The sequence below is a fragment of the Plectropomus leopardus genome, chromosome 19, assembly GCF_026936395.1.
Source record: "Plectropomus leopardus strain MGB_pleo_1.0 chromosome 19, ASM2693639v1, whole genome shotgun sequence".
Classification (NCBI taxonomy): domain Eukaryota; kingdom Metazoa; phylum Chordata; class Actinopteri; order Perciformes; family Serranidae; genus Plectropomus; species Plectropomus leopardus.
The window spans coordinates 14646369-14658704 of record NC_142194.1 but is presented as its reverse complement, the minus strand read 5'-3'; the positions used below and the strand labels follow the sequence as shown (position 1 = coordinate 14658704).

Genomic DNA, 12336 nt, shown 5'->3' with positions numbered 1-12336 from the left:
GTGGCCAACAAAAAATTCTAATTCTGACTGATTGAAGTTACATAATTAAAGCGTCATCTTATCTGTCTGTCATATGGACTGAAATGGTCATTACAGGTTAATGCTGATGTTTTATTTAAACCCTTTATCAACCAATATCATTGATGCACCGATAATATCATGCATCCCGACCTTCAGTCAAGTCAACAATGCTGGTTGGTTTTAATTTCTTCATCTTGGTGCAATTTTGAATAAGGAAGTCCACATGTCAAAAACAAGAACAAATTGAATTGGATGATGATTTTAAATTATTTGAATTTTAGTTGTCTTTCATCATTGGACAATAATGCATCTTTCATTACTGTAACAAGAATATATAATTGCAAATGAAACCAAAAAGCTTTTAAAAACCTTTTTTTTAAGGCTTATATGTAAAACAGTAAACCAGAGACCAACACCTTGTGAAAGCTTTAATCGTCTTCAGGCATGCTGGGTTTTCTTGACAATATGTCTGTGCCATGCTCATTAAGGCTGCCTTTGTTAGCGGAACATGGACACGTGAGTCTTTCATCTGCAGTGTTTGTGACAAGCGAGCAGAATGTAAAATATGAAGCTGAAAGAACCGAGAAGGGAAGTATGGATGGAGAAGTTGATGCTGTGGCTACAGTAGTATGAATGTTATTAGTAGTTGGTATAGGAGCAGTAATTATGTTTGACTTGAAGATGTTCTTAAGAAGAATATATTAAGAGATAATGACAGACAAATACTGTCCTTTCAATGCTGGTCAGAAAGGGAAAAGATATAATTTAACATTCAGGGCACCTAAATTTTCTTTTCGATTAATTAATTTGAATTAGAAACTTAATGTGCCGACTGTACTCAGAGGCAAGATGATGGGTCTGTCATGGGATGTTGCCAACAGGTAAGTCAGCTCCCACGTTTATAATTGTGTTGCTTTAATACAGGAGCTGGGTGGGGTAGTGGGGGACATGGCCCATTGGCTTTAAGCCTGGAGAACGTCCTCCCTAGCAGGATGGATCAGCAGAGGAGCGACAGCATCGTGGATTAGTGCAGCCTGTCAAGGTCTGACGGTGCAGTGACAATTTAATCGCTGAACAGGCTCCCCATAGAAAAAGGAAGATGCGAGAAAGAAAAACAGGAGGGGAAAGTTAAGAGGCTGTGGTCTTCATTTATATGATTCATTTTGTCATATCAGATTCTGTTAATACTGCTGTCAACGTCTCCTGGGTCTTGGGAAAAAACATAAACAGGCACACAGAGACACAGACAAACGCACACAGACACTCTCAGCCTATCCTTAAGCTTAACCCTACAGCAAACTACCAATAGAAATAGCTTTTTCCCTCATGGGGACCAGAGAATTGCAGGGGCTTTTTTGTTCCTTTTGTTAGATTTCATGTGCTTCTTCATCAGGGTACATGAACATGTCCCCTAAGGCATCCAGACACATACACACATACACACAAAGTGTAAGCACTCTGCTTATGAAATACTGGTTTTACTAGTTATCCATCTGCACAGATGGGTTTTGAAGAAGCAGAGATAAAACAAATCAATGTTCATTTAAATATGTTCCAATGTCTTATGTCAGCATCGGCTGAAGCAATCAAATGTGCAAATTTTCCATGAATTATTCAAGTAAGCAGTCATTCATACCATTAGGTGGCAATTATTTTAATGTCTGATCAATCAGAATCAATGCGCAAATACAATGTATAATGCAAGGGATAAGTGGTGCTTGAGCATTTGAATGCAGCTGCCATAGCAGGCACACTATAAGTGAGTCAACAACTATTTTTTTCTGCTCCTGGCCTCACACTAATGAGGGAAGAAGTTACCATGGTAATAGCAGACACGAGCTACCTTGAGCTTTGCCAGGCTTTTAATGCAGACACATGCACAAAGACACAAACTCACACCCTCGCACGTGCACGCGCACGCACATGCACACACACACACACACACACACACACACACACACACACACACACACACACACACACACACACACACACACACACACAGAGAGGATAGAGGATGGTGTTTCATCTGCCATGCTGAGAAGAATAAAAGCTAAAAGCTAAATGTCTATCTCTCTTGTCATTAATAAGAGAGGATCTGTACTGACAGAAAAGGAGGGGTAATTCCATATGCTTTGATTTTAGCTAAACCTATAATTAATGCCAGATTTGGACTGATACATTTCTATTTCATCAGACACAAACACCCTTAATCACAGGATCATTATTTCCCCAATTAAACCTCATTTTAGACCTTCTTTTAAGATGTTACCAATTTCATGTTCAGGCCATTAAATCTTTCTCACCAGCAATATCCATTAATGGATCACTACACAGACCTATCGGGCAAAAGGCCAGAGGCCCAAAGTGTCAGGGGCCCTAACCTGCAAAATGTCACTTGAAGAGGCTTGCGCTGACCAGAATAAAATTCCAAAAATGACCACGAAAAATCATAGAATGGCTTAAAACAGACCCCAAAAGACCACAAAGAGACACACAACAACCACAAAGAGACACAAAACAACTACAATGAGATGTAAAACTACAAAGAGATGCAAAATAGACTACAGAGAGGCACAAAAGAGCTGCAACCAGAAGCAAAAACAACATTAAGAGACCCAAAATGACTACAAATAGATGCAAAATGGACTATACAAATGGACTACAAAGAGATGTAAGGCAACTAATGAGATGCAAAACTACCATAAAGAGACACAAAATGACTACAAAATGAGATGCAATACTACTACAATAAGGGGCAAATAACAAGATGCGCAACAACAAAAATGGGCTAACAACTGTTAGGCCTGTGTGTCGTGCTCCTGTTTAGGAGTAATGGTGGGGCCTTCTGCTTGTCTGTGTCCAGGGATCCATTGTCTTTTAATCTGCTCATGGCAGTATCATCAGATTAGAACAAAGGCATTCAAATATCCTATCAGCAAAATTAAGTAAACTATCTTTGTTAAAATCACTTCTTAAAATGCAAGCTGCATCCTATTTCATTATTATGCAACCCTCTTCTAAACTTCGTCTGGAATAGTCATTTTGCAATTTTATATCATTATTATGGATTTACATATCAATCAGAATGAAAAATATTAAGAACCCATAGTAATGGACTCATGAATGTAAAAAAAAAATAGAACCAATACAAACAATGCAGGGTCCAATTCAATTTTTCCCTCTTTATGTTTCTCTTTGGCAAGGTGGCATCAAGCTGTTACAAGTATAAAGCAAACTTGCAGCAGCTTTGCATCATCTGTGCAACACAAGCCAGCCCCTGTGTAGTGTGTTGTTGATACAATGCCCATACAAGTTAGGAAACATTCTGTTGAAAGGAGGCGAGTATTTTCCGTGAAGACTATTTTTTCCAACTGATTTCTGAACAAGAAATTGTTTCCATTTAAGCCAGGAAAAGGAAAGGGTTTTTGCAGCATGGGATGGTGCATAAAGAATATTGGTTTGATAAAACTGACGTTCTGTAGATAAGTAGGTGTTATTTGTGTACATAAACAATGACAGAGAGAATCCACATCATGCAAATCCACATACAACAATTGGGAATTTACATTTCTGCTGTATTGCATGCCCTGAGAAAAGCGCTTTCAATGCTTGAATGTTAAAACCATTGCTGTGTGTCACCAAGCACAACACAATGCTGCAGGTGGCGGGCAAAATCTGCAGTTCACCCTCATTCCGACTAATATATTCTCCAACATCCTTCAACCGTGGCTAACTGCATGCTTTTGGTTTTCTGAGCACATGTCAGACTGATACTGCTGAGCCCCCACATCAAAGTAAAAACCTGCATCACTGAACAGGTCCAATATTTTTGAAACTACAACCTGCTAGAATTAATTGTATTGAAAAATGCAGAAAGAATGTTACTCGGGCTGGGGCTTATCATCAATAAGGGCTGGGATGAATGAAGGGCATCCATGCAGAATGATCAATTACAACAGTTATTTCCATAAGATATTATCAGAAGCCATAAGGTCCTATTTGCCGTGGGCTCCCAGAGGACTTTAAGTGGCTCTGGCACACCTCACATACAGAACTAACCAATGTTTTACTCTCTGCCCCAAAAATGTAACTCCAAAAACTCCAAATGAAACTGTTGTCATTTTTATAAATAAAAGGAAACACATAAAACACACATGCTGTGCCAATTAGCCATGAACTTAAGTGGAACGATACAATTTATGTCAGAAGCAATTATGCTGCACTGAAATCCTGGTGTTTGTAATTACCACACATCTACATACAACATATAAAGAACATAACAGGAGCACATGGTGCAAAGCACATATGGTATTTTTTCTGAACAAATCTTTTTCAAACTCTTTGCAGATGATACCATTTTTACTGTAATACCTCACCTGGACAAAATATTCTAAATCTTAAGTTTTTCTTGTGGCTTTGTGTTGTGATTGTTATTCTACCCAGAACCACCAGCATGCACCATTATGTCTGGAGTAAGAGTTTTGGAGCTATCGTCTGTCACATATTGAGCAAAAGTTCTCATGGGATCACAGGAAGATCTGTTATTGGAAGCTGTGCAATATGAAAGCAAATTAGGAAGTTGGAAAAAGTTTTGGGCTCATGTTCTAAGCAAGCACAATTTTATAAGTAAATGGACGCCATTTTGGGAATTATAAATCAAAGTGGAAGATGCATTGTCAACTTCTATGGTGTGTGACTGACTGGAAAACATCATGATGTTTATCCTACGATTGCTAATGTAAGCGAACAAGAGCACAAATTGATTCAAATCTACCGCAGGAACATGGAAGTAAAACCCTTCCATTGGACAAAAACTCATTAACCCCCACTAACATCTGGCTTTTGTCTTTAGAGGGAAAGGTTACAATCCGCATACATTTTGGAGACAAATGACTTGGCAGCTGTAACAGGTATTTATCGGCTCCAGCTCCGATCAGCAGTGATGGAACCTTGGCAGCCTAGTGAACATGCTAATTATCGCCCATTTACAGCGTTTAAAACTTCTGTGGCTCTTCGTCATCTCAGCCACAAACTCTATACTGTTTATTACCCCTGAAGACAAAACACCAGAAAAGATCAAAAAGGCATACTCCACTCCTCTATTCTACTGGCAATGGGAAAGGAGTCTATAACATATTTTTAGCAGATTTTCCAACATTTAAAAAAACTCACATATACATGCTCATTTTGGTGTAAATAACGGAATTTGTTAGCCTTGCTTGCTAATGTTATCACTACTTGACACTATATGTTAACTTTTTGCTCATGTTATTTCAAAATCTGAAATCTTTCCTTCAAAATCCATGAAACGGATTCATGCTAAGTAAATCATAGACCAGAAAAACTGGTGTAGAAAGCTGCTCATCCACGGGGCAAAAGTTCTCATAGGATCACAGGAACATGTGTTATCTCTTCCTATGTTAATTTAATTTAGGGTGCCGTATATTCGCCTGTGGTGATTCTCTACCTCTGGCACAAGGACATATTTTGCCCTTGGGGAGAAGCTTTAGTGGCGGGTTTTACTCCAGACTCCCCATCACAAAACTGTCTGAGTGCTGTGGTGCTGAACACAAGAATAGGAAAACAGGTGACATGATTGGGTATGACGGCCAGCTCCACTACACCTCCTGATAATGTATTCCTCCACCTTTGGCTTTTTCATATTTTCAGAGAATATGTGCATTCTACTTTTGTGCACTCAGTGAGCCTGACATCTCAGAGCCTAAGAAAAGTGTGTCATCATCTTAGTCTCTCCTTTGCTATCAGAGGTGCACGTCACAATCGTGTTTCTCCTCCTCCTGAGGGCATATTTGATATCGATCAGCATCTAAATAGGACTAATACTTAGATTTATGGTTCTTTGTGATTTGCACTGTGTCCGACAACTGATGCTCAATATTTCAAATGACACTTGCTCCTTATTTTTAGATTTCTATGTAGTAAAAAGACATGCATTGAAACAGCAGTAATGTTGAAACAAGCCCAGTAATGGAGACTCAGGGGACAATGGAGGCAATAACTGTCATATAGCTAAATATTATAAACATTTGTACTTTGTGTGTAATATTGTGTGCCAAATACTTTCTGGTGAAGGCACTGACGTATCCAGTAGCCTTTCTGTCAACTCTGCTAAATTTGGGCTAAATTTATGCTTTTATGTCTTTTTTGCAAGTGTTGATGGTACTTTTTGTGATAGGTGTTTTAACAGTGGTGACGCGAGACTGCGAGTCACAACTCACCTGTCTGTAAACTCTGCTAGCAAGCCAGATCAAGGTTTTCAAACATAAACATGAGTAAACATCAATGAAAAGAGGAAGAAGATGAGTACCAGCTAAACTTGCACCCTGCTAGCAATGCTAAAAATGTTCAATAATATACTGGACAAATGAGCAGGGGACTTTATGCTGAATGAGGACTGCTGTTACACTGTCCTGTTCCTGCTCACCTTGTGCCAAAACAGTAATACACACTCTTAATCACTGTAATGCATGGTTAAGAGGCAATTGCGGAGTAGAGTCGCTGCTCAGGTTAAGAAGGAGTGACCATGCGGTCATCTTGTTGAGATCAAGATATGTTTGGCAAGTGAAAAGAAAGATGGAGCCAATCAGTGTCTGGAGCATGCTCCAGGACACTACTGTCGAAGTCACCATCAACACTATTCATTTGTGATGGATTTCTTTGTCAAACACACACTGTCCAAAATTATTTTGATATATTCTAGTAAATTTGGCACTTGCCTGTGCCACTTAATCAAGTGTATTTTTTTTACTTGATTTTTAAGTGATTTTCTTTGCCATTTTTTACTGATCAGAGACAGAGAGTTTTGGCAGTGCACTTTAGTAATGGCTTAAACATTTGTGATCAAGAATGGTCTACTTCCTACTGTAGTTATCAATACTGTGAAGATTCTGTTTCTCAGTCCCAATTCAAACAAGACCTTTGATTTCTTGTACATTTTTGGTATTTGGTGTATAAGATGCCACAGCACTGATGTGGAAGTAGGTCTTAACTCACATTTGCATGTTTATTTTGGGAGCCTTATTAGCATTGGCAAACATGAACATCCGGCAGGAGGGGGGAGGGTGTGGGAGGGTGGAGGGAGGAAATGTTTCATAACAAAATAAATTGATTCCCAAGTTCAAAACTGTGTTCACATCCAATGATTCAAGTGTTTAAAGATTGTTCTGACATCTTTACTTGTCTAATGTTGGAAAATATCCAGCCGTCTATTATGCTCTTTGCACTGTGGCCTGGAGGAGAGGATGACGTCGAACGAGGCATGGGATCGTTAAACCTTTACTTTTCTGTACTTTAGGAGAGACTGAAGAGATCAGCACATATTGTCATGAGGGCGCTGATCCTGCATTGCTTGAAGGGATGATTGATCTTTGGCAGAATCTCCACCCAGAACCTCAGTGTAATCATTTGGCTTATATTTCTTCAAGAAACAACTTTTTCCCTTTATCACCATGCACAGTTTCTCTGACAGAAAGAAGAACCGAGGACAACATTGTGTACAGAGTAGTATGAATATAGTTATGGCACAGCAGCAACCCTGCTGCTATTTGCAGCTTTCAGCTTGTTGTTTTGGTCTGTCTGTCCATATGGTTAAATCAGCCCCGAAAAACTAAACCATGGGCAGGCATTTTCAGCAAACAACCTCAAAAAAGCTGACTGCACGCTACCTGCCTAGCATGAAATGGCAAAGAGCCAAAGTAAACAAATGGCTTGGAGAGTTGAACATTTAGCAAGCCTAAAAAGAAAAAAGTTTCATCAGGAGTTGGTGGACAAAACAAGAGGAAAATGACAAATGAATTATGGACTTAAACGTTACGTTGTATACTTTTTAAATCTGGATTTTCCCATGTTTTTTTTTCAAGTGATAAATGGGAACAAGTTTTGAAACTGGTGCAGTATTGAGTGAGAGCGCTGTGGCTGGTAGCAATAAAACAGGCTTCAATGTAACCACTCAGGACATGTTTGCATCATCAATTTAACACTTAAAGTGCTTGTTTTTGCCACTGACAGGCTCAGATTATCTCAAGTATCTATCAATATTGTGTAAGGGATCTCTACAGAGAGAGGCCTTTTTGTGAAAGAGTAAGATTCTTCTTTTGTTCCCCGGAAACAGCCCCAAAATCGTTATCGCCAAACCCACCAGGCCCCATTTCAATTAACAGTAATTTCATCAATGTTAAACACACTCCCTCCAAATAAAATAAAACATTGTGTTTTGTCTTCCAGTTGTCTAGTGTCTGGTTGAGTTGAAATAAACCCTTGAGTCACCCAGTTTGATGTGAAAACATGTTGGCCCTATACATGCTAAAATTATTGTTTATTCACTTCATATTGAGTCCTGTGGGTTTGGCAATGGCAAATTCAGGGCTGAGCTCTCGCTCAGTACTGGCCCAATTTCTTAATTTTTGTTCCCAAAAGTTACTCAGGCACAAACACACTGGGATCTAGGGTCAAGGTTAAAAATACGGAACTTACCCTTTAAAGTCGACAGGTAGACAGAGAGAATGGGCTGCTCATCTGGTAAATGTGTTAGCAATGCTAAAGGATGTGTCTTACTTCATGATAAATAATTCTTGAAAGTATTCTTTTCGTAAAATAAAATAATTTTATGGAATAATAAGGTCTACTTTATTTGTTTTAGAGATCTGATGTTCAGTATAACTGTTTTAAATTTACAGTGCTATGAGTTTGTTTCAGGGACTTTCTGCCCCCCTAATAATTAGAAATGTTTTAATGCAGATTTAATGTCCACGGCAAGTTACATTTTATTTTTTCATATTACTTATTGCAAGTTATCTTCAAGACAGTTACAAAATAATACATTTTGTGATCACTGCAATTCAGTAAAATCTCAAGCACACCTGGAGTTCCACCTTGTTGCAATGACATTAAACAAAATCAGCATGGCAGTGAGTTTGGAGTAAAATGATAATATATTTCTAACTTACTGCCTGTACTTCTCTCAGGCGACAAACCCCCCAACCTTTCAATAAAACTACTCACAAACCTGTAATCATTCTTTCAAACAACAGGCACTCAGCTCCAGAGAAATTGGCAGACTGCGCCTGTTGGTTAGGCCCTCCAGTCTTTCCTGAGTCCCACAGTATATGCAGTCATTCAACTGTCGCTAATTATAGCCCAGAGGGTTGTTGCTACAAGTCTTCAGGGTTTCTTGATGCTGCTGTTGCACAGGTGGGACGTACCAATTTGTAGTGCCGACCGTAATATAACATGAAACACACACTGATTCTTGTTCCTATCACTGAATTATTTTCAGTCTCAGCTGTCTCCATTAAGTGGAATTATACATCATCACATCATATACGCAAGTGCAGAGAGTATTAATAATTAAATCAGTATTTTTTGTGCCATGCAAACTACTATAATACTGTGTGTTTCTCAATGTGTCAAACAAACATCTTTACACAAAAGGAAATTCACTTCAAAGACGTTGCAAATATTTGCTCAGTACATTTAAACTATCTGGTAAATTCACTGAATCATGTGACTGTTGCACCATTTCATGACTGTTTTCTAACTTTTTTCTACATAATATAACATTTAACGTGTACTTTTCTAAGAATCTTGCTCATGTGTAATTTATAATGCACTTTTTTATATAACGATGTAGGCCCCTTTAATTCCAGGTAGGTATACTAATGAGCTGTTTTTCAATTCAGCACCATTCAGCACAACTCTTCCCTCAAAAAAAAAAAAAATTTCATCATGTATTTTTAAAGTGATGCATGAAAGTGATTGCAGAGTTGAAGTGGATGGTGCCGTGAGGGGGAGCAGACACACAGGATCATACAAAGAAGAGAGATACTGAAGGTCCAAGCGAGATCTTGCACCTGCTAATGTGTGGTGCATGCATGCTCATAAATCTACAATACACCTACAGTCATAAGCATGCTTTCCTCATGTCCTGTTTCATGTCTTTGGTTTTTGCATTACAATAAAATATTAACCTGGCGTCCTTATTGGCTTACCCCACAGAAATGATTGCTCTTATTTCTAAATATGCTGCTCAAAAAAGATTGATACACATTATTTTATATTATTTACTTTCATTAGCCTATATATATTCCTCCCGCTTGTCTTACCCCTGTATATCACTTTGAATTTTTGTTTTGAGTGCTATATAAACAAAGTTTGCTTGCTCTCCATGACAAATAGCAAGAAATACAACCAGCTGGCAGATAAACGATATCTGCTTGCTAATGCAGGCAAATGGGTTGTCAAAGGCATTAGAAAAGATTGGATTCCTGTCTTCAATAGATTTAATCTAGGTAATTGACAACATTTTAGATAGGCCTGCCATTTTATGAGCTGTGTGAAAAGTCCACCAAGGGTATATTTTAAGGAGTTACCTCTATTTATTCTGTTCAAGGTGTGAGCGGGTGCCTGAGTGAAACTAAAGGGAAAATGAAATAGCAAAAAAGAAGCAAAAAAAAAAAAAATCAGTTGCTTTTAAGTCAGATCAAAGAAAGATCTTGCAAGAGTCCTTTCTTTTCACCTACCATTAAAATGCATCTCATAGCAGGGAGAAAAAAGGCTGCTATCACTATTAAAAGTTTTGTCAAACTGAATTAAAGACACAGTTAGATCACATTTGCTCCCTATGTGCCTCCTACTTGGAAGTGCATTTGTATAGTGTGATTGTGTGGATCGGATAATCAGCTGCGGTGTACTTAGTGATTCGGTGCATTTTAGGTACATTTGCACAACGATTTTCCTGTGTTTAATCACTCTAACAACACAGTCACTGTCAGACTTGTGGGGGAAAAAGCAGCTTGAATGAAAATGACCCCAAGGTTAGTGATTGAAGGGGAAGGGCAAAGAGAGGAAACGTCAATGCTGAGTAGAAACCAAATGCCTCACACACACATGCACACACACACACACTTACCTGCAGTGTCTGTGAACCCCAGCCACCGTTTCAATGATGGAGCACTCTCCCTCGTTTAGACAAAAGGCCAGGTCCTTGTCCTCCACACATGGCTTGAAGACCTCTGAACGTAGACTAGGAAGTGTCGGGGCCACTGCTGTAGACAGAAAAACACAGAGAGAACAGATTCAGTCACTATTGGACACAAAAGGTGAAAAAAATAAATAAATAAATTTCTTTCATTCTTTCAACTTCTATGATAGCTAATTTGCACAGCAATGTTTCTCATTTCTTTAATTTCTTTGATGTGCCTCTACACATGGCAAGCCGTCATAGTTTTAAAAGTTTAGTTTTCCTCGTTATTTGTACTGAAATGTCCACTCTGCTCAGAGAGGAAGAGAAGACTTCATTACTTGTTGATTTCTGACACTCTTTGGGCCAAAGGCAGGATTGCCCTGGGAGCTGACTTTCTTCATTACTGACTGAGTAGAATTAGCATTTTGAGTTTGAAGGTTTTCCGACTTTGCCCTGATGCAATAAAGAAAGCACTGGTGTAACGCATGTTGTTGACTGCAACAACATGTTTTTGTTATTGTTATCAGCGCTGTACTGCTTTTGCTGCTTTTATTAAACATATGTACAGCACTCCTGGTGTCTGTTTTGCTGTTTGTTTCAAATGAAACAGTTTAACTGCAATTCCTGAGTGGATTTCCTGGTCTGCTGCTTTAGTAAACACAGTTAGGAAACACAAAAATATATTACAGCTGTAAGGAAGCAGGATGGTAATGTTACACTACACAGAGGCAGAGTGGAGAGAGAGATGGGCTCAGCGATGTAGCTTTAATTCTCCTCTTCGAGGCTGACCCTGAGCCGCTCTCACATAAAGAGCATGACTGCCATGTACAAGCACTGCAATGCAGAGTTCTCCACCCTGTGAAACATGCACATCTGTCAGGCATGTGGTCGCAGTGAGTGCAAATATTGTGAACTAGCATGTGCCACCTCATGTTAGTGTATGCAGATATTAATGAATGCACAAGGAGACACGTGTGTTGGCACACACACACACACACACACACACACACAATAACATGGAAATGATCACTCACAAGCTCTTTCACTCCATCATGTCGCCAAGCTTTGAAAATTGGATTGACTGGTATTACGCTCAATACCTTGCCAATACAATTGGATTACACATCTGATTCTGCTTTCATCCATTTATGTTTTGCACACAGACACACCGTATAAATGCACACACATGCACGTTCACACGCCTTATTCTTCTAATTGTCATTCTGTGGCTTTTTCTATCCTTTCATGTGAGTCTGCAACATCTTTGTTGCCCAACTGTGCTTTGTGCGCCGCACTCCTGCCAGCCAATGGCTCTTTTTCAGTCAAGGCTC

General features: G+C 39.0%; 1 protein-coding gene across 1 annotated transcript in view; it reads right to left on the bottom strand.

Annotated features, from left to right (window-relative positions):
- Window positions 1–12336, bottom strand: part of nrg3b (neuregulin 3b) — a 247028-nt gene that overhangs the window by 113231 nt on the left and 121461 nt on the right. The window contains exon 2 of the mRNA XM_042508234.2: window positions 10952–11087. Coding sequence (XP_042364168.2) covers window positions 10952–11087 — 136 coding nt within the window. The remainder of the gene's footprint in view (window positions 1–10951; window positions 11088–12336) is intronic.